We start from the raw sequence: 20,471 nt of genomic DNA on the forward strand, positions 1-20,471 counted from the left end.
TTTTGTTGAACAAAATTTTAAAGTACATTCCCCATATGTTTCCATTGTCACATCAAAATTACTAAGTAGAATGTTAACTAAATTGAAATCGCTCGTGAAAAGTGACATTTTTGTGTTAATTGCTTTCTGAGTTGTTCTGGTTGCCTTGGTTTGTAGAGCATCTAGAATTTTGTACGGGTATATACTGGATGGCGCGCTTTTTACACTAATTATTATAATAATGATTATCTAATTTGAGTCCAAATTAAACTAAATTGAAATCACTCGTGAAAAATGACCTTTTTGTGTTAATTGCTTTCTGAGTCGTTCTGGTTGCCTTGATTTGTAGAGCATCTAGAATTTTTTATAATACTGGATGGCGCGCTTTTTACACTAATTATTATCATACTCATTATCTAATTTGAGTCCATCTGCAAGTTAGTTACGTGCTGTGTGCACATGTTCTCATGCGTTAAAGCGTATTTTTTTAAATTTTTATTCTTTTGCCGAGTCATACTTCAAAAGCAGTGCTATGAAATTAAATTTGGCCTAAGAGGATCAGAACAAAAAAGGTCTTAAAGGCAGGGGACACTATTGGTTATTACTCAAAACAATTAATAGCATAAAACCTTACTTCGTAACGAGTAATGGGGAGAGGTTGATAGTATATAACACTGTGAGAAACGGCTCCCTCTGAAGTGCAATAGTTTTCGAGAAAGAAGTAATTTTCAACGAATTTGATTTCGAGACCTCAGATTTAAAACTTGAGGTCTCGAAATCAACCATCTAAACGCACACAACTTTGTGTGACAATGGTGTTTTTTCCTTTCATTATTATCTCACAAGGTTGATGAGTGATTGAGCTCAAATTTTCACAGGTTTGTTATTTTATGCATATATGTTGAGATACACCAACTATGAAGGCTAGTCTTTGACAATTACCAATAGTGTCCGCTGCCTTTAAGAACAATTTCCCATCAAATTTGTTAGCAATCTTTTTGAACAGGAAAACCAGTAGCTTCGTCTTTTTCTCTTCTCACACCTGACCTTGTTTATATCTGTGTTTGTTTCCTAGGTAACATCGTTGAATGGGCACAGCCAGACGATGTAGACTTGGAGGGTGTAGAATTCAAAGCTATGGCCAGCGGCTCTCATACAGTGCTCTCCGATTTCATGTAAGAGAATTAATTAGACAGCCTGGGTGGTTTTCTTGGTAATTTTAATCCGGATGCTTTTCTTGAAATTTGTTGAAAGATGTGAACGTATTATACAGGGGTTAAGTTCGCCTTAAAGGTGTTATACAGGGGTTAAGTTCTCGCAAGGACTTTTGTCTCTGTAGTAAGGCCTGTTTCACTTTGAAATTTCGCGCAAAGCGAGTTAAACGTCACAGCTCTGTTTTCTCTTTGAATGTTTCGCAGGAGTGCATGGTGGAAAATTCATGCAAAATTTTCAGAATGTAAACACATTGTCCTTGATTGCAACCATTGCAACCACCAAATAACCATCTAAATACGCCATCTATCTAGTGTACAAGACCCTATTCCTAGGCGCAGAACAAAAAACAATACGTACAACAAAAAGAAATGTAGAACATAATACAAAATTATACAATGAATAATCTACTGTCAAGACATGTAACGAGCTAAGTGTAAGAGGATTTAAATAAATGGGTTTTCAGCAAGTTTTTAAACAATGGAAGAGAACTACAGCATCTGATGATAGGTAAAGCATTCCAAAGTTTAGGAGCACAAGCGAAAAAGGCACGATCGCCATACGATGAGGAAGTTCTAGGAATAGTTAAAAGGGACTTAGCAGAAGAACAAAGAGTGCGAGAGGGGGCATAAGGTACAAGGAGATTTGGGATATAAGAAGGAGTTAGGCCAATCTGAGATTTAAATGCAATAAGTAGAATTTTGAATTGAATTCATGGTCGAATGGGAAGCCAGTGAAGTTCCTATTTATTTTTTAAAATTTTTGTTTAAAAGGTTTTTAAATCAAGCCAAGGAAAAAATAATTCTAGTATGAACTTCATAATCAGTCAAAGTGTGTTTTATTTTAACAAATCCTGTATAAGACCCTCAAGCCTATTGCATTGTGATGATGTTGGAAGTCTTGGCTGTGCTGTCTGCCCATTTCTAAATAACAAGTATTACACCTTATTTGGGGGAATTTTGTCTTCTTCTTTGCTATTAATGTCACAGTACTGCTTTGTTTATCTTGGCCTCATCACATTATTGTCTCTGTTTAACCTTGGCATTATTTATTAAAAAATCTTCCATCTGATCAAGATTATTACTTGGCTGAAGAAGCTAGAAACCTTTATTACATGAACGTGATGTAGTTATCATTTGAAATTGTGGCTCTTGACCAGTGCCCAAGCAAAGAATCAGCGATTATAGAAGCAGGGAATTCCGTGCTTCATCAAGTGTACTATACTTCATATGTTTGCATGCAATACGCTTTTGTGCAGGCAACATGCCATGTTTACAAGGCATTCTTTGCTCACATGGCTAGCTCAGAAATTTGGCGCTTGCTCTGTTGTATTTTTTTTAAGGTACACTTTTTGTGTACCATTGAGGATAAGTTAGGCTCGTTCCTTATACATTGACAATACAAGTACCACACTGCCACGCTGTAAACTGAAGTACATCCTGCAATAAATGTGTGCAAAATTGTGTAAGAAATTTGATCTATTTTCTTTAATTATGTTGGCAACAGTGTAATGGACCCTTTACAGTCAGGAACAATATTGAAGTGCATTATTCTCCTATGAGTAATTCAGTTACTGGTTGGTAGATGTGATTTTATTACTCGTAGTTGTCAGGTACGTTTGCGTAGATTTATCAGTGCCAAGGGGTTTTCGGGGAGAGGGTATGTATGGTGTTCATTTGTATGAGACAATACATAAAGGGTATGATGTAGGTAGCCCGAGTCTAAAATTGCACAATTAAGCTGTCAGGTATGTGTGTGTAGATTTGTCAGTGCCGAGGGGGGTGGGGGAGAGGTTGATGTTCTCATGAGACAATAAAGGGTAGCCCAGAGTTTAAAATAATTTCACAATTTAGCTGTCAGGTACTTGTGTGTAAATTTGTTTGGGGGGGGGGGCTATGTAGGTATGGTGTTCCTTCGAGACAATAAAAGGGTATAGCCCGAGTATAATTGCACAATGCGTCATCGTGTAATGCAATCCAAAGGATGTGTATGACACAGCGAAGATGGGGTAGTTCTGCGCATAGCGACAGGATTGCATAGACACCTGTAACTAAAGAGTAGTTTTTGGACTGAGAGAGGAATAAAACGTCCATTGATATTGCCTTATTGAGATTGGTTCAAGATTGCAGTGCTGGCTGATTGTCCTGAGAGATTGATCGTCTGACACCAAGACTAAGTGGCACCAAGGTGTTTTCCCACTCAGGGGCTGATAAAATGGAATTTCCACCAGGCTCAACACCTTGTAGGCCTATACGCTACGCAAAGTGCGTGCCGAGAAAACCTGCAAATTTCGGCTGATACCTGGGTACTTGGATCTTTGAATGAATTATCGGGATGGAGAGGATCGTATGGTTTAAGAAGGTCATCAACAATACATAACGACATCGATGTTGTTGAAATAACAGTAATTATAAATAAATAATAAAAAATGCTGTCAAATAGTTAAAAGGATAATACATACATGTATGAGTGCTACAAAAATGAACTCTAAACAAATGGCAACATCTAAAATGAATATACAATTAAGAGAGGTTTAGGGTAGCATCATGTTAATATCTCTTTTTGAGTAGTGTTGGTTCTTATAAATGAACTCTACAAAACACAACAGTGTGGAATCATTCATAGAGGTGCACTTACCAAGGGTAAAATACTTTGCTTTTATAAGCTCAAAATATCAAGCCTATATGTTACTGCTATTCCCTCAATTTGATTAAAGCGCTTAGCATACCCTAAAGTAGGTTAGTGGATTTGGGTTCATGTACAATGTTAAATTCAATTGCCCCTCAAGACCAAAGTCCCCAGATGCGATTAAAACCACACCATATATGTTTAACCTCACACATACTACTGGGGAGAGTGGTGTGACATTAAAGGCCTTGGGTACTTTTTGTACTGACACAAAACACAAAAAATTTCCTTAGATTTACATTAACTTACATGTACACAGTTTGAAGATAATGGTAGAAGAAAGCTTCCCTTCAAATATTACCTGCTGAAGTGCTGTAGTTGCTGAGAAATGAGTAAAACAGTGTCACAAAAATAATTTTTGGCTCAGGAGACGAAAATGTATTTAGCATGTAAAAGGTGGTGGTATTTACGCGACTCTCCTGAAAACATTTAAAGATGCTATGTCAGATTTTTGGCAGATTTGACCCAAATTTTTTGATTTGAAATTCAATTCAGGTATTTTGATGGGGGTCGAGAAAGTTACAAGCTTTCATTTGAGCCATTGCTCGAAAAAGTCCGCAAATTATTAGTAGCAGTGAAATAAAGTGCTCAACATTAGTTTTTGTAGGGATCCCGACAATTTATCACGTGACCAATTCTTATGTGTTTTATAAGAAACGTTTTAAATTTTTGTCATGGTTCCTGACCATTAAAAGTAAAAGTTAAACTTGTTTTCGTAAGAGCGGGTGATACTCTTTGAAATACCATTCACTCAAAACAAGTATTTATGTTTGGGGCCAAAAATCTGACATAGCATCTTTAACAACACTGTGGTATAAATTTACGCAACCCAACTGTGAACTGATTTTCACCTTTTTTCTCAAAACCTTCACGACTAATGAAGCTGAAACTTCTACAGGTAAAAAATATCTTCATTCACAAATAGGGCTTCATGTAATGGCCAAAAAAACTTGATCTCCAAAAAAAAAAACCAAGGGTAGCAAAACCCTTTAATTTAAAGCGGAAGGACTCAACAATGGATGGAAGCATAATTTGCGGGGCCTGACATTTATGTACTTAATATGAACACTGTTGAATCATGCATCTACCATGTCTACGTCAATACATTACGGACATGTAACATGTCAGACCATGGAGGTTTATTCCTCCATGGTCAGACTTTACATTCAATGCATCTATACATGTATTCCCCACTTCACAATCACTAGCCTTCATACATCATCAGTCACATGAATTGGCTCTATGGATTCTGCTTCTATTATCAAAGACCAATTTTTGCTACAATATAATATTTTTTTTTTTAGAAGTCTTAACCTGATTCTGATCTTAATCCTATATCTTAATCAATTTTTTTATTATTTTCTTTTAGCCCCTCAGAAAATTTAGTGAAATGATAGTATCGGGCAAACAAATTCAATGGAAATGTACATTGTGTAAGACAGTTTTTTGCACCGACAAAACTTTTTCAAAATGTCCATAGATTTACATTAAACTTACAGGGTTTGAAGATAATGATAGTGGAAAGCTTCCCTTTAAATATCACTAACTAAAGTTGTGTTGTTTTTGAGAAATGAGTAAAACAAGTCACAAAATAATTTTGGTCTCATGAGACCAAAATGATTTCAGCATGTAAAATCACCCTTTTAAACCAGTTATGATATTATACCAAAACCATAGCAAATATTTTTATATGGCCTCAACATTATGACATATTTTTGTACCTTGTAGAAATGCCTAAAATACCAAACTTTTTGCATTTACAAGTGCAAATATCCAGTGGAGCCTTACATGTTTCTAAGTTTTGGTCAAGGGAGAGGAGACTCTTTGCTTGGCAAATAAAACCACACAATTTTTATCTAGGGACTGTTTACATCGCGCACAGAGAGGTAAAAGATTTGCCACGACTTTAGGGACACCTCGAAAACAGGACCTCCTACGATACCCTTTAAAAGCATCTCTCAAAATTCTGGTACTCATCAAGGAAACAAGTCGATAATCTACATGTAGTAGCTAAAATGTCATTTCACAAAAGACAAAATCAACCTATTTTCTTCACTCAGAGCAAAAGATTTCAATTATAGAAAACGCACAATCAGTTAAGAAATTCTCTCCATCTCGATGCGTCATACATGGGGTAGTCAAACTTTTGTTCATAATATTGTGTCTCTGATTTGTGAGCGTTGTACAGTTACCGTGTTCCTCTCCACCCAGTCCTCATCAACACATGAACCGAAACACGTCAGCCTTAAATGTCAGAAACGATCTAATGACGTGGTAGGGCCTACCACCTTAATGCACGACCTGACACAAGTTATACTATAATAAACCCTGCATTGCTATTGTCAACAGTTAGAATGACATCAAGGTGACGCTTTTCTCTCTCCTACCGTCTCTCTCTGTCTCAATTTATCCATGGTTGGCAGAAAATTGATCCTGTGTCTCAGGAAATGAAATTCAAAGGAGACGCGGATTGATCTAAAGATAGTCGTTGTTTTAAAAGTCTTAGATTGTCAAGACTTGAAGGATGGCTTTCCAGACACTGGACACTATTGGTGATTGTCTTCTCACTTGCTGTATCTCAACATATGCATAAAATAACAAACCTGTGAAAATTTGAGCTCAACTGGTCATTGAAGTTGCGAGATAATAATGAAAGAAAAAACACCCTTGTCACACCGAGTTGTGTGCTTTCAGATGCTTGATTTTGAGACCTCAAATTCTAAATCTGAGGTCTCGAAATCAAATTCGTGGAAAATTACTTCTTTCTCGAAAACTACTCACAATGTTTTATAATACCAACCTCTCCCCATTACTCGTTACCATGTATGTTTTTTTTTTAATGCTAATTATTTTGAGTAATTACCAATAGTGTCCACATGCGGAACGTGAAAAACATTTTGTGGGGGTAAAAAAAAATACCTTCCCCCTTAGTTACACTAATGTGTAGCCGTAGTGTTGTTCCAGATGTGCAACCTTTGCCTGGATGGCTTCAACCTTGATGTATAGTCAGATCAATTGTCCCCCCTTGTGTTGAATCCAAATTACACTCAATATTCTACATCCCTGGCTCTTGATTGACTCGGTCGGCATTGATCAACATTCATCATGTTCATGCACAGTCTTTTATTTCACACTCGTTCGGTAACATTGATCCATAATTAATTTTGATGTGAACAAAGGATCGAGGGATGTGTGTACAGTGTAAGTTGCTTAGAGACACATTGAGAGTTCAGGATGTAGCTTGTCTGTATAGAGTATTGTCCGGAGTACATGTAGGTCCGGAATATGTGTTCCGCAGGCCACAGGGTGTCAGTGTTCTGAAGGAACTAGGCACAATAGTGTTCAGTGTATCCTATAGACTCCAATGTTTTCTGTAGGCCCCAGGCGCCAGTGTTCTGTAGGCACCAAGCACTAGTGTTCCAAAGGCCCCACATGTATGTGCACACAGGCCCTAGCCAATAGTTTTCCATAGGCCCCAGGCACCAGAGTTCTGCTGGGCCTAGGGACTATGTTCCATTAGACCCTAAGCCCTAGTGCTCTATAGGCTTAGGCACTAGTGTTGTATTCATCTTAGGCCCTAGGTACTAGTGTTCTGCCGACACTAAGCACAAGTGTTCCATAGGCCATAGAGGCTCCAGTTTTCCTTGACTTGCACACCACTAGCCTGTCCCATGGTCCTAGGCAGTGTTGATAACTATTTCTCAAAATTACATGATCTTTAGAGAAGTTACCAGTGGACTCCATCTTTTTTTCTTTTCTTCACCAGATATTTCAGGAAAGACAACTACTTTGGTCTGAGCTGTTTTCAGAATATGCATGTAGACAGCGAGGCGGAGCGGGGGGCCAGAATGAAATCTGTAGGCATCTTGTCCACTTCGTACACCGCCCTCTACAAACACATGCAGTTTCTGGAAAACCAAGTCAGGTAAAATTTATGATCGTGTAATTGATCAGGGAATCTACAAACACCCTTACGAATCTGGTTTTTGGGGTCGTGCTATTGTCGTTCTATTATTCACTTTTTTTTGCAGAATTCCCTTGTGGGGTCCAGGTATGTTTCTGGCACTTCATGCAGAAACATATATTTTGAAAAGTCTTCCATTATTTGTAAATTTATCTGTTTTATTTTTAGACACCAATTAGAGATCCCAGGTCGCTATGGTCAGCTGTTAGCGTTCTATAACGATCGCAAGGGGTCATTACCCTCCATCGAGTCATCGAGGGACACGTTGTCAGTGTCGTCACCCATGACAGGATCCTCGGGGCCAACGCCCATAACCACACCCAGTTCAGAGTACCTACCCTCCATGAAGGTTTGTAAATACTGACACTTTGAGAACTCTGGTTGAAATTGGCTGAGAAAACCTGTAATAAAAGAAATTTTATTTTTATCATTTGGGAATCTTGTCAATAGTTGTGATGCCGTCAAGCAAAATGAATCTTTTGTCGACCCAGGTCATTTACAAAACAAAATCATTTCAGAAGAACATTATTTTTTTTACTTTTATACTGTTATTTTAATCCCAATGCTAATACCACCTTGTGGTTGTGAAAGAAGAAACACTTAGAGATGCGAGATATTAAAACTGAGAAAAAAGGGGTTTAAAGTTGAGTTGTTTATGGAAAATACATCAGCATTATTAAAGTTCTTATCTTATGTTATATTTGCTTACAAGGCTAGTTTTAACCAGCTTTTGTTGTTTTTTTTTATCAGGAAGGAAGGATGTTGCCCAAAATATATACTTTGATATCTAAATTTTCCCAAACAAAACTTTTGAAAATGTCGCCCCTCTGTGCCTGTTTTGCCTGTTTAGGCTTGTTTTTCTATACTGATGTTTCCAAAATTGACCCATTTGCAGCTTGATTGCATCACATTTCAGTTTTTTCTAAATAAACCTAAGAATCATGAGAAAAACCATAGATTGGTGTAAACAACAAACAAACACAGCAGAAAAAGAAACAGGAAATATATTTTACTGAAAAGTCAAAGTACATCAGAAACAGGACACTGTCCTAAATATTCCTATCTTATACCTTCATCTGTGATCCGCTGTAAGGAGATTTAGAGGGACTCGCCCACGCTGGGGTAAATGTCAGCCCAGATTACTGTGTTATTTCCCCCTTTCCTGGGATAAACAGAATTATGCAAAGCACTCAACCACGCATCGACGTGCATTCTATGAACCACCACCTGCGCACACCACGCATTAACCTCTGGCCTATATTACAGTAGAGCACCAGTAGTAATTACTTCATACCCAATTGAGTTGTGTGTACTTTGGTATTAAAGGCTGGCAGGCCTTCAGTGGCGAGTGGAAACTTGCGCTACTGTAACTATTTATTAAAAAACAAAAATATTTTGGCTCAAAATGAAACCAAGAAATCGTCAAATAGTATCTTCATGATGTAGCATGTGACCTGTATGCCTGAATATATTTGTGTTTGGAAGATCATAAAGAAAAAGAATTATTTGTAACTACATGATTTTTTGTTTATTATAGCTAATTCTTAACATCGTTACCCTCATCGGACAGTGTCATGAAAATAGCCACTTGATGTTTACAGCAAAACAAAGAGATTTGATTTCCTTAATGGAATGAAACATTTCTCCTGCGGCATGACAAGATGTTACACCATGTTTCGGACATTTCCCCAGCGAGCATGTATCTTACATACAATTGTACATGTGTTCCCCTTACCTTTAGGCTACACTTAACTACATTGGAAGTACCTTTCTTGCAGCTGCCTCTCTGGTGGATTTCTATTCCTTGGTCCATGGTTGAGCTCTGAATTTACTACAATTTTTTTACAAATGGGATTTTCTGCTTTCCTAGACCAAAGGACATATTGTATAAATGACATGGCGTTTTTAACCCCAGCAGAGTCTTTGTCAAAGACTAAAGCCCTCTGAAAACCTCAAAGAAAGACCATCAGGCTTTTTAACATTTTGGGAAAAAGAATTTTATCTTTAACAATAATTTGTTCTAGAAATCAGAATTGTTTTGTCCTCAATTTTGTTTGATTTAGTTTTTTATTTCCACCCCCCCCCCCAAAAAAAAGAAATAAGTTAACAAAATAAAATAACAATTCAGACACTTTTTAGCCTCTTAATTATCAAGGTTCTTCCCCATCTGTGAAGAGGATTTCATTTGTCCGAATTCTTTGATAGATTAATTGATATATTTTGGCTTCGAGGGTCCAACCCATATTAAGCAGAGCCTGTTTTTGGGTTTAGTTCAAGACATTTAATATTTTTGGCTTCGGGGGACCCGCACTAAAACAGAGCCTGTTTTTGCTTCAAGAATGTTTGTCAAAGTCATTTTCTAGATGCTCCGTCGAGCACTCAGAGGCATTTTTATATAGTCGGCACAATTGATCCTAAGCTTTTATCATGTCAGAATCAGTTTTTGTTTTGATTGCGCTGGGGAGGGGAGTCATCGTGCACAGAGCTGTGTCGGTTGTTTTAAAGGCACTGGACACTTTTGGTGATTACTCAAACAAATTCTTAGCTTGAAAACTTACTTGGTACGAGCGACGGAGAGCTGTTGATAGTAAAAATCATTGCCAGAAACGGCTCCCTCTGAAGTAACGTATCGTTTTTGAGAAAGAGGTAATTTCTCACTCAAATATTAAAAGACTTCAGGCCTTAAGCCTTTTATCTGGCATCTGAAAACATTTCCCCAATAAGGGTGTTTTTGTTTCATTATTTTCTTGCAATTTCGATGACCAATTAAGTCAAAATTTTCACAGATTTGTTGCATAAGACTCTGGTTTGATTGTAATTTTAAATTTTGTGTGTTTTCAGATCACCCATCCTGCCGGCTGTTTTGCACAATTTATTAATTTCTTCGGGGAGCAGATCTTTGTTTTATGGAAGTACATCCTTCTCAGGAAGAGAATCTTATTCTTCTCTCCACCACCAATCGGGGTTGTCTGCTACAGAGGTAAGGACCACACTGGGATTCTTATTTATCTCCGATGATATTTTGAACCAGGATTTCCCCAAAATGTCTTGTATTGCCAATGGCATAGTATTCATTTTTAGGAACACCAGCGTTAAATCGGTTGTGTGTGTACTGTGTGTGTGTGTGGAATATTGTTGTCAAAATGTAATGAAGATTTGAAGTAAAGACATTCAAAGCATACATTTGCGTTTATTGATACTCGTTTAGTTTTCTGTGATGTAAGGTACTAAGGATTGCACAATAAGGATTGAGTGACATTGTCCTCCTAAAAGCGAGCTGGTGCAGTGGAATTACCCCCCAGTATTAGTGCAAAGTAGTTACAGTGTATGTTAATGTTGTTGTAATTGCGGGCCCTAATTAGGTGCTTTGTCTGGATATATTTCTAGTTTCAGCATTTGCATAAAGACTAATTGACACGCTAATTGTTTAAAAGGGACGCTGTACATGAAAGTCTTGTTAATTGGTTGAGTAACCAGGTAATTGTTCTTGCCCATTGTGTAAATTCAAACGAAGAAAATTATGCTGGGATGGGTAATTTACAAAACAGTTCTTAGTGCCCAACAGACATGATTTGTTTACTAAATAAGCAACCTTGTATTATTCCGAGACGTTTCCTGGCTGGCTAGATACTACACAAGGCCCCAAAACATCTTAGCAGAAACATATTTCTGCTTAGCAGAAACGTATTTCTGCTTAGCAGGAATGAGCAGGATACCAGTCACAAAATGCATGAGTGGCATGGTAGTTTGGCTGGTAACCCTGTTCTGATGAGCAGTGTTGAGGCACTTTTTGTGCTTAAGCAGCTATATGAAATTGAGCCCTCCCGGTCATATGAGCTAAACATGTATTACTAAATAAAATACACTTAATAACTGCTGGATAAGTCTTGATAATATCTGGCAGTTTGTTTTTGTTTCTCATATAAAAAAGTAAAAATGTCCATCAAATGTAACATTTTTCCTCTATTGAGCTGCGTACAAATTGTGCATGCAGGAAGTCTAGGTTCTGTTGCTCTTTTGTAAAGCATATAATGTCAAAGGTCACACGGTCTTAATATCGTCTTCATGTAAGATGTCCTCTTTTATTCCCTAGAAAACCATTACAACCTCATAAAACCCTTAATTATCTCTCATTGATTGCATTCTGTGTCTCTATGACTCTATCATAAACGTTCCTTTGTCCGTCCTGCCAGAGAGTAAGAGCAACCTCCTCCCCCCCCCCCCAAGGAGCAGGCACACAAATTAAGCGCAGATCTAATAGACTCTGGCAGAGGACAAGACTTAAGTTGATTAGTTGGTTTCAATAGATGATGGAACGATGACAAGGGGGTAGCATGTCCTTGTAACTCTAGGGGCGATCTCTACAGCCTGGTTTGAAGCCATGTCTTGCAGATGGAGGGATATCTGGAACAATGAGATTGAGAGGATGAGAGGGGGAGAGACGACGAGGGGGATTAGAGGGGGATTAGCGGGGATGTGACTTATCCGTTTTAACTAGGAAATCCCCCCCTAAAAAAAGTTCATAAAAACATGGAGATAAAAACTATATGAAATGCCCTGACTGCAGAGAAGGGCTTTCAAAACCACAGATAAATGTACATGTTTGTATTCAAGTAGGCTTCATGCTTGCAAGCTTTTGTGCTCGCGATGCGCTCTCAGTTCATTTTGTTTTATAGCCTATCACCTCCTAGGATTAGAGAGGGCTGGATTATCCAATAGGCACTGCTTGGAGTGTAATCCCGGGAGTGTTCTAGGCAGTAAATATTTGTTGGATAACACCCCAAAACGACACTTTCCTGGCGTCAAGTTACCAAGAATTTGTTTTTGCAACAAATTTGGTTGCTGTGGTTGTATTACATTGGTTACTATATGGGTACAAAACATTGATTTGTTACATTGGTTGCTACGGGCATATCAGTTTTATCACCTTTTTATCTTTAATTTTTGCAGTGTACTGTGCATCATTACTTGGTCAATACGACGTGTTTATATCCTCGGCCATGGACCATAAACCTTTCTTTTACATCAACGTAGCTGACATTGACACGTTAGAAACAGAAGTCTCATATGTTGCCTGTAAGTATCTGCCATTTTTGAATCAATATTTTGTTTTGGGATATCCTGTCTTTGCACTGGTGTAAGAAACCATGGAGATTTCAAGAAAGAAATAATAAAAGACTTCAGGTCTTAAACCTTTTTTCACAGATTTGTCATTTTATCCATATGTGAGGTACACCAAGTGAGATTACTAGTCTTTGACAATTAGCAAACGTGTCCAGTGCCTTTAATTAAAACTACAGTGTTTTATTAAGTACTGAATACTTAACTGTACTCCATGTTTTACAAAAATGATAAAAAACACCATCAGTTCTGAAATTCACAAGGTAAACACCCACAAACTTGTCTAAAACTCTCTTCTGACATTTTCATCCTCCGAAGGTACAACTGAGAAAATATTTCAAGAAAAGAAGTCGCTGTACGACGTTTACGTGGACAACCAGAACGTGACGACAAACTCTGCCAATCTGAAAGCCATGGGCAAGATCAACACAATGGACAAGGAGAAGTTCAACAGACTGAACAATCAGAGATGCGCTTCGTTATTCAAATCCCAGGAGCACAGCGAAGATGACATGGATGACGATCAGATCTTTGCATCGTAAGTTTACTAAGAAACACTTTCAATTTGCTATATTTTTTTCCCATGTGTAGGGTGTCATAGCTGAGTGGTTTATAGAGCATCACATTTAAGATGGAATCCCAGTCGTGACACTTGTATCCTTAAATAAATAAATAAATAAAAAGGTATTTATATTGCGCTTTTTGAAAACAAGATCAAAGCGCATATCAAAGAAAAGGATAAATTGTAACTTGCAAGAAACAAATCATTAATCTACTATTTAGGAAAGAGATAAGTTTTAAGTTTTTTTTCTTAAAAGTAACAACACAAGAAGATTTACGGACATTACATGTAATTGGGAGAGTGTTCCAAAGTTCAGCAGCAGAGTGTGAGAAGGTGTGTTTGCCATAAGTTAATCTAGAATCATGAGTGTTAAGCTGGGTTTTATGGACGGAAGAACAGAGTCCTTGATGGTGGGTTTGGCGGAGATGAAACATATTTGACAGATAAGGTGGAACAATGCCATTCAAACATATAGAAGAAGAGGCGCAAGATGCAAGATGCTTTAATAAATAAATAAATGAAAAGGTATTTGTATTGCGCTTTTCCAAAACAAGATCAAAGCGCATATCAAAGAAAAGGATAAATTGTAACTTGCAAGAAACAAATCATTAATCTACTATTTAGGAAAGAGGAAAGAGATAACTGACATACAGATCCTTGTCATTTGATTGGTGGAACTTACTTCACGTGACATTCACTATTACTCCCATCCGCACCGGCGACCAAAGAGACCTATTCGCCCATGGGGAATAGCATTTCCCATTCAACAGTTAGGATCATCCTTGTTCCCAATGTTTTTGAGCAGTACAGCACCGCCGCGCCGCTGCTAAAACAAAGGAGCACCTGTGCAAAAGGTTGTGATCCGATTTTTTTTTTTTGCATTGTTGCCGCTACGCGGCTCTATATGATTTTTGGTTGTCATTAATTTGTGTGATTTTTCATAACGTTATACTTTTAAAATACATCAAATGACAAGGATCTAAATGTCAGTTATATAAAACAAATATTGAGTGGCTTTAATTCATGGAATGGAAGAAATATTATCGCTCGGTAAAATTTGGACTGTTCCATTTCACTCGGCTTCGCCTCGTGAAATGGAACAGTCCAAATTTTACCTTGTGATGATATTTCTCCCATTTCACTCTGAGCCACTCAATATTTGTATACTATAATTGCTCTCTGAGAATAACCAGAACTTGAGTCTGATTCACTACACCCTTTGGCCTTGTCACGCTATTGTATACTTGTGGTAACTTACATACTTTTTTAATGTTATTGTGTACCCCAGATGTGGGGCAACAGATCTACGGATCATAGTATGTATTTGCTTTTGTTGTCCCTTGCCCATCCTGGGGTATATTGTCTTGTATTTTGTTTTGTACTGTTATGGCAAATAAAGATATAATAATAAAAAATAATAATAATAATAAAATCAAACATTTTAAAGCATCTTACCAGGTTTGAATACTCGCACAGTCTGTTAGAATAAATGGTCATAATGTAATAGGGGAATTCTAAACCTTGTATCCTTTACCAAGACATTTCTTAAGACACCATAATTTGTTCTTCTGTCGATTTTTCTCTCTGGGTTTCCTCCAACATCTAAGACTGAACATTCCTTCCTGTCTTCTCTCCATGGAGTTTCTTGGTTAGTGTAGTGATTAAGCTCCCTTTTCTGAGAATCCTTGGCATCACAGCCAGAATTAATCGAATAAATAAAGCCTCAAGGTCTCTTGCGTGTGCAATGCGTGTAATAAGTAGACAATATTCATAAATACCTAAGACAGTTTCGCTATTCCTATTGGTGGAGAGCGCGTCACTTGGGGGTGTTTAAACCTTTGATAATGACCAGTAAGTGTTGAAACATGGGCGTGACATGCGAGCTTGCACCTGTGCTTATAAGACAGTTTCTTCCTTCCTATTGGTCGAGAGCAACGGCCGGGACAGTTGTGCCACATCACGCGATATGCGACGCGCACAGCAATCTCCTTATAAGGAGTTATTTACCCGAGGGCCTTACCATTTTATAGCTGGAGGGGTGTTGTGTTGAAAGAAAACATTGAACAATTATAATTTTTTGCATTTATTTTACTTTTTGACCAAAAAGTGTTTAGTTTTTTGACTGAAAAGGTATTTATGAATGGGAACCAAAGTGTGTTGAATCGGTTTTCAACTAGTGGTTTAAACCCGCCGAGGCCTGGTTCTTGATAATTTACCGTCTCGGTAAAATTATCAAGGTCTCGGCGGGTTTAAACCACTAGTTGAAAACCTCTTCACCACACATTGATTGCCTTATTAAGGTACGTGTAAAACACAGCCAGTGAGAGGCTTGTTAAACAACAAAATGACAAACTCTAAGTCAATAAGTACATGTATTCACCAAAATGCTCGTCTGTTGCCCATCCCCAGATTCTTCTTGGAGCAGAACAACCACATCTTCCAGACCCTCATGGACGTATCGGAGAGCCAGGACAAAGCCTTGACCACTGACCACATGAAAGCCATGGGGCTGGACCCCATCGCTGACCGCCAGTTCATTATGGACCTTGTGGAACTCTATGGTATTGATGTCATCCTCATGGTGGATAACCCGTGCTGTCCGGTGTGAACCGGTTTAAATTGACTCAGACCAGTTTGAACTGCTTGGAACTGGATCAAACCACTGATTGTAAATCAGATGTAAACCCGTTTAAACTGACTCAAACCAGTTTGAACTGCTTAGAACTGGAACGGACCACTGATCAGGTTAGAACTGGTTTGAACTGACTCAACTGCTTGGAACCAGATCAGACCACTGATTTTAAATCATGGTTCCTTTTTTTATTAAAGTCTTTCTAGAAAATAATCTTTATTGTTGATAACAAAACAAGGAAGGAATATTGGTGTAACCCATTTGGAAATAACAAATAATATTTACTTGATGAAGCGTAACAGGAAAGCAATGAAATAAGGAACAGGGATTGTTTTACCAATCATGGAGGTGGCTGCTCAAAATGAAATATGTATTTTTAGTAAATAATTTCTAACAAATATATTTATTGGTGATAAAAAAGGAGGAATTTGTTGTTTTGGTGTAGTCCATACAACAAAAATGGCTTTAACAAATATTTTTAAGAAAACATGAGAGAGAAGACACGGCCAAGAGGAAAGCAAAGTAAACAAATACAGGAAAGAGTGATCCATTTAATTTTAAAGTAAAATTTAAACAAAGTTTTTAAAATGACAGAGCAGTTCCCCCCCATTGCGACCTCAAGATGTACAAATAAAATAATACTTTTTTTTCCACTGCCTAAGATGTCAGTCACACTAAAGTGGTCTATGTGTTTTTGTAAAACAGAAAGCAATGTTTTTTAGTTATATCAAAAGGTCAACTTCGATGAAATAAACATTATCGTTTGTCCGTTAAAGAAAGGTAAAGGAGTACATACAGATTACAAGGTGTTGGCATGGTTGGCTTGTGCGTAAAGCGCTCGCCTCTCACCAATGTGACCCCGGTTTGATACCCAGCCAGGGCCATAATGTGAGCTGAGTTGTGCGTTGGTTCTCTGCTTTGCCACGAGGGTTTTCCCAGACCATCTGGTTTTTCTCCCTCGGGGAAAAAAATCGAACTCTTTCAATCTTGGCTGTGCTCGGTGGTCATAATGGGTTGATGTGGCTGGCAGCAAGAGGCGCCCTTGCATGCCTGCTTCTCGAATACATTGTAGCCGCGTCTTTCGCACTTTAGCTCTTAGCTGCGAGTAAGGATGATTAGCCCCCCCCCCCCCAAATTAATTATTTATTTTAATAATTGAGTAAAATTCAATAACAAATTGTTACATGATGTAAAACAAACAAATTCTGATCAGTGTTTCTTGGGTTACGATCTTAGAAGTTAATTTTATTCATTAAAAAACAGGCCTTGGAACTTCACTTTTGAAGGAGCAGACCAATTTCCCTTTGGTCAGGGGCACCTCTAAAAGGAACATTTGAAATTTGTATTGGAACTTCGCAAAGGGCACCACAGCAAAAATAAAGGGCACCATGGCAATTGCTGTAGGTGCCGTGGGATACGTCGAGGCCTGATTAAAGGGAAATTAATTTTGTGGTTATTAAAGGAATATCATTGGAAGTGGAAATTATATCAATTTTATAGATCAAAGATAAGAAATATTATACCTTGAAATTGATTTTAACTTACAAATGAGTGACTTAAGTGTAACACTCTCTTCAGCTGATTTGTTTGTTGCAAATATTCTGCAAAAAAATTATTTATTTAACATTATGTTGCCTCATTTAATACGTCTTGTTTAATACTCACTGTGCATTAACAAAGAAGAACTATTTATTTATTTTGTTTGACTTTGAAAGTAGTATCTTAACAAAACAAAGTTATGTTTAGTGTTTTTATATATTAAATGTCTACTTTTTGTGGTTAATTTCTGCCCAGCAAAATATATTGTTTGCGATTGTTTAAAACAATTTTCTATTACTTAAGTCCCCACCCCTTCAATACTTAACCAAAGAAATGTTTTGGTGACATTATGATGTCATTGCACGAGGTGTTGCGTTTTTAATGTGTGGACTAAACGTCGAGTTACACTGAGCGATAAACAATGGTGGTCACGATCACTTCGCAAAGAGAATGCATTCTATTGGTTGAATTGCTCCACGCAGAGTACGCACACGCTCATTCAACCAATAGAATGCGTGCTTTTTTGCGCCATTTTCGCTATCGCTGCAGTGTGACTCGGCCTTTAGGGTCAGTCAATATAAATTAACTTTATTATACTGCATAAACTCATTAATGTATTTGATTTCACTGTCCAACTCATTATTAACAGCCAACAAGGCCTACAAAAGAAATTATTTCTTAGATACTTGTAGAAATACAGTTGTTCTTTCCAACGAAAACCTTTCATGACCTTCCTAGTACCTGTTCTCCTGTTTGTTTAGTCTGTTGCCATTGATGTCCACAGTTTCTTATTTCAAGCCAGGAGGTAGAAAACGAAGGATTCATTATGGGTGCGTTTGATCAGCTTCCCTGTGCAACCTCGCTGTGCTCATTCGGGTGAGCCCCTGACAAGAGCTAATCAAACGATCACCCACCCTCTCGATGTGATGTCATGCACCTCGGGCCAGCCCTAAGTGACCTGTACCACACGCGGGGCTGACCCGGGCGAGCCCCTGGAATGACGTCAAAGCTATTCGAACGCAAGACCAGGGTCAACCCGGGGAAGCTAATCAAACGCACCCATTGATGCAGCTACATGTACATGTAATAGTGTGGTTCAAGAGTGGATAAAAAGTTACATCTTGATGCACTTACTTGTAGGGGGGAATGTGCAACAAAAATTGAAAAACATGTATTTTATGATGAAATAGAATGTATGAATACAAGTGTAGATAAATCAAACCAAAATTCTGCCAGTATTTTCAACTAGATTCAAGTCTTCCCTCTCGATGGATAAGTGATCTTTTGAGTCACAAATCAAACTACCTTTTCTGAGAATTTTTGTCGTAGAGAGTTGCTTGTCCATGTTGGAAAAAACACAAAGATGAGCAATTAGAATCACTGGTAGCTAGATTTATAAATTAAATATATGCATATTTATGTATGTAAGGATTCAAAATTTTGTAAACTTCAGTGTATATGATATTTTTATGAAACAAATCTTCAAGAACCATGTAAATACTTTAAAACTATGTATAAAATGGGTATGTATATTGAATAGAAATTTGATGTATAGAGAAAAGAAACTTGTCTAGACTATAACACCACGGTCCAATTTCAATAAGCGGTTATCAGAAACTAATTAGGAATTATCTTGCTCAGCAATTATCTTGGCTCATTGAAAATATTAGCGGCGTAGCAGTTGTTACAATGTTAACGTAATGGTTGTCTGTCTGGTAATTTGTTTGTGCTAAGCAAGATTTTGTTGTACTTAGTAAGTCTTTGTGCTGACAGGCTTTATGAAATTGGGGCCCTGTTTGTAGCGACATTGAGGCCATTGTTATGGAAAGGTGGTACCTGGGTATTTGGCTATAAAGTCTATTTTTAGTATTGTATCCTATTCATCGAATGGGGATGTTGTGTAAGTATAGATTTAATTACGGGAACCTTACTAATTTGACCGAATGTTATTAGTCAATTTATGTCAAAATTTCTTCATCCAATTTGTGGGGAATAAATTATTATTGTTTTCTTTTCTTAATAGGTCGTTAAAGGGGAGATTGTATGCAACTGCATGCATCACATTTTGCATTGAACAATTTAAATGTTTATCTAAAATAAAAATCAGCACCGGGATCAAGTTTCATAAATCTAGCCGTGCTAGCAGCAAGTAATATTTTCTGCCATAAAAACACAAAAAACACACCCTGTCTAAATCATGTCAACCTTAACCCTAACTCAAGTAACCAACAACACAAACGCCAACACCTTGACCCTAAAAACCAACCCACCCTAATCTCGCTAACCAACTCCAAACCCAAATACAACCTGTACCTCAATAAGGTTAAGACATTTCTTTTTAAACTGGATTTTGTTTTGTTCTGCTGCGTACTTAATGTTATAAATAACAATTTGAGCTTTACTCCGTGAGTAACAAATTATGTACACTATTCCTGAAAAACCCATTAACAGGGCGTAACAATTAGCACATATTATTTCAACTCATGACGTTAAATTACATCTTGTGTTCATTGTACATAATGACTAAAAACTGTATAAAGTACTTTAAGAAATAAACAATTAAATCTTGCAATGTCAGAGAGGTAGAGACGGACAAACTGTTTTTGTGATCTTTATTTGATTTGTTTGCACCTCCATTCATAATTATTACCATGGTTACACTCTAGTCCAAGTTGTAAAATAACTCATTAATTGCAAAGGGTTATATAGGCCTGACATAAGGTGGGTGGGTGCACAAGCACAAAGATTATCCCCTTGTGATTTTGGAGGGAAAG

The 20,471-nt window shown here is 37.5% G+C and overlaps 1 protein-coding gene across 1 annotated transcript in view; it reads left to right on the plus strand.

The window, feature by feature from the left end:
* Positions 1–20,077, plus strand: part of LOC117288931 (DENN domain-containing protein 11-like) — a 27,831-nt gene extending 7,754 nt beyond the window's left edge. The window contains exons 9-15 of the mRNA XM_033769805.1: positions 1,055–1,154; positions 7,646–7,804; positions 8,012–8,192; positions 10,685–10,823; positions 12,794–12,919; positions 13,283–13,502; positions 15,936–20,077. Coding sequence (XP_033625696.1) covers positions 1,055–1,154; positions 7,646–7,804; positions 8,012–8,192; positions 10,685–10,823; positions 12,794–12,919; positions 13,283–13,502; positions 15,936–16,134 — 1,124 coding nt within the window. The 3' untranslated portion in view covers positions 16,135–20,077. The remainder of the gene's footprint in view (positions 1–1,054; positions 1,155–7,645; positions 7,805–8,011; positions 8,193–10,684; positions 10,824–12,793; positions 12,920–13,282; positions 13,503–15,935) is intronic.
* Positions 20,078–20,471: the final 394 nt, after the last annotated feature.

Source organism: Asterias rubens, chromosome 4 (genome assembly GCF_902459465.1).
Source record: "Asterias rubens chromosome 4, eAstRub1.3, whole genome shotgun sequence".
NCBI lineage: Eukaryota > Metazoa > Echinodermata > Asteroidea > Forcipulatida > Asteriidae > Asterias > Asterias rubens.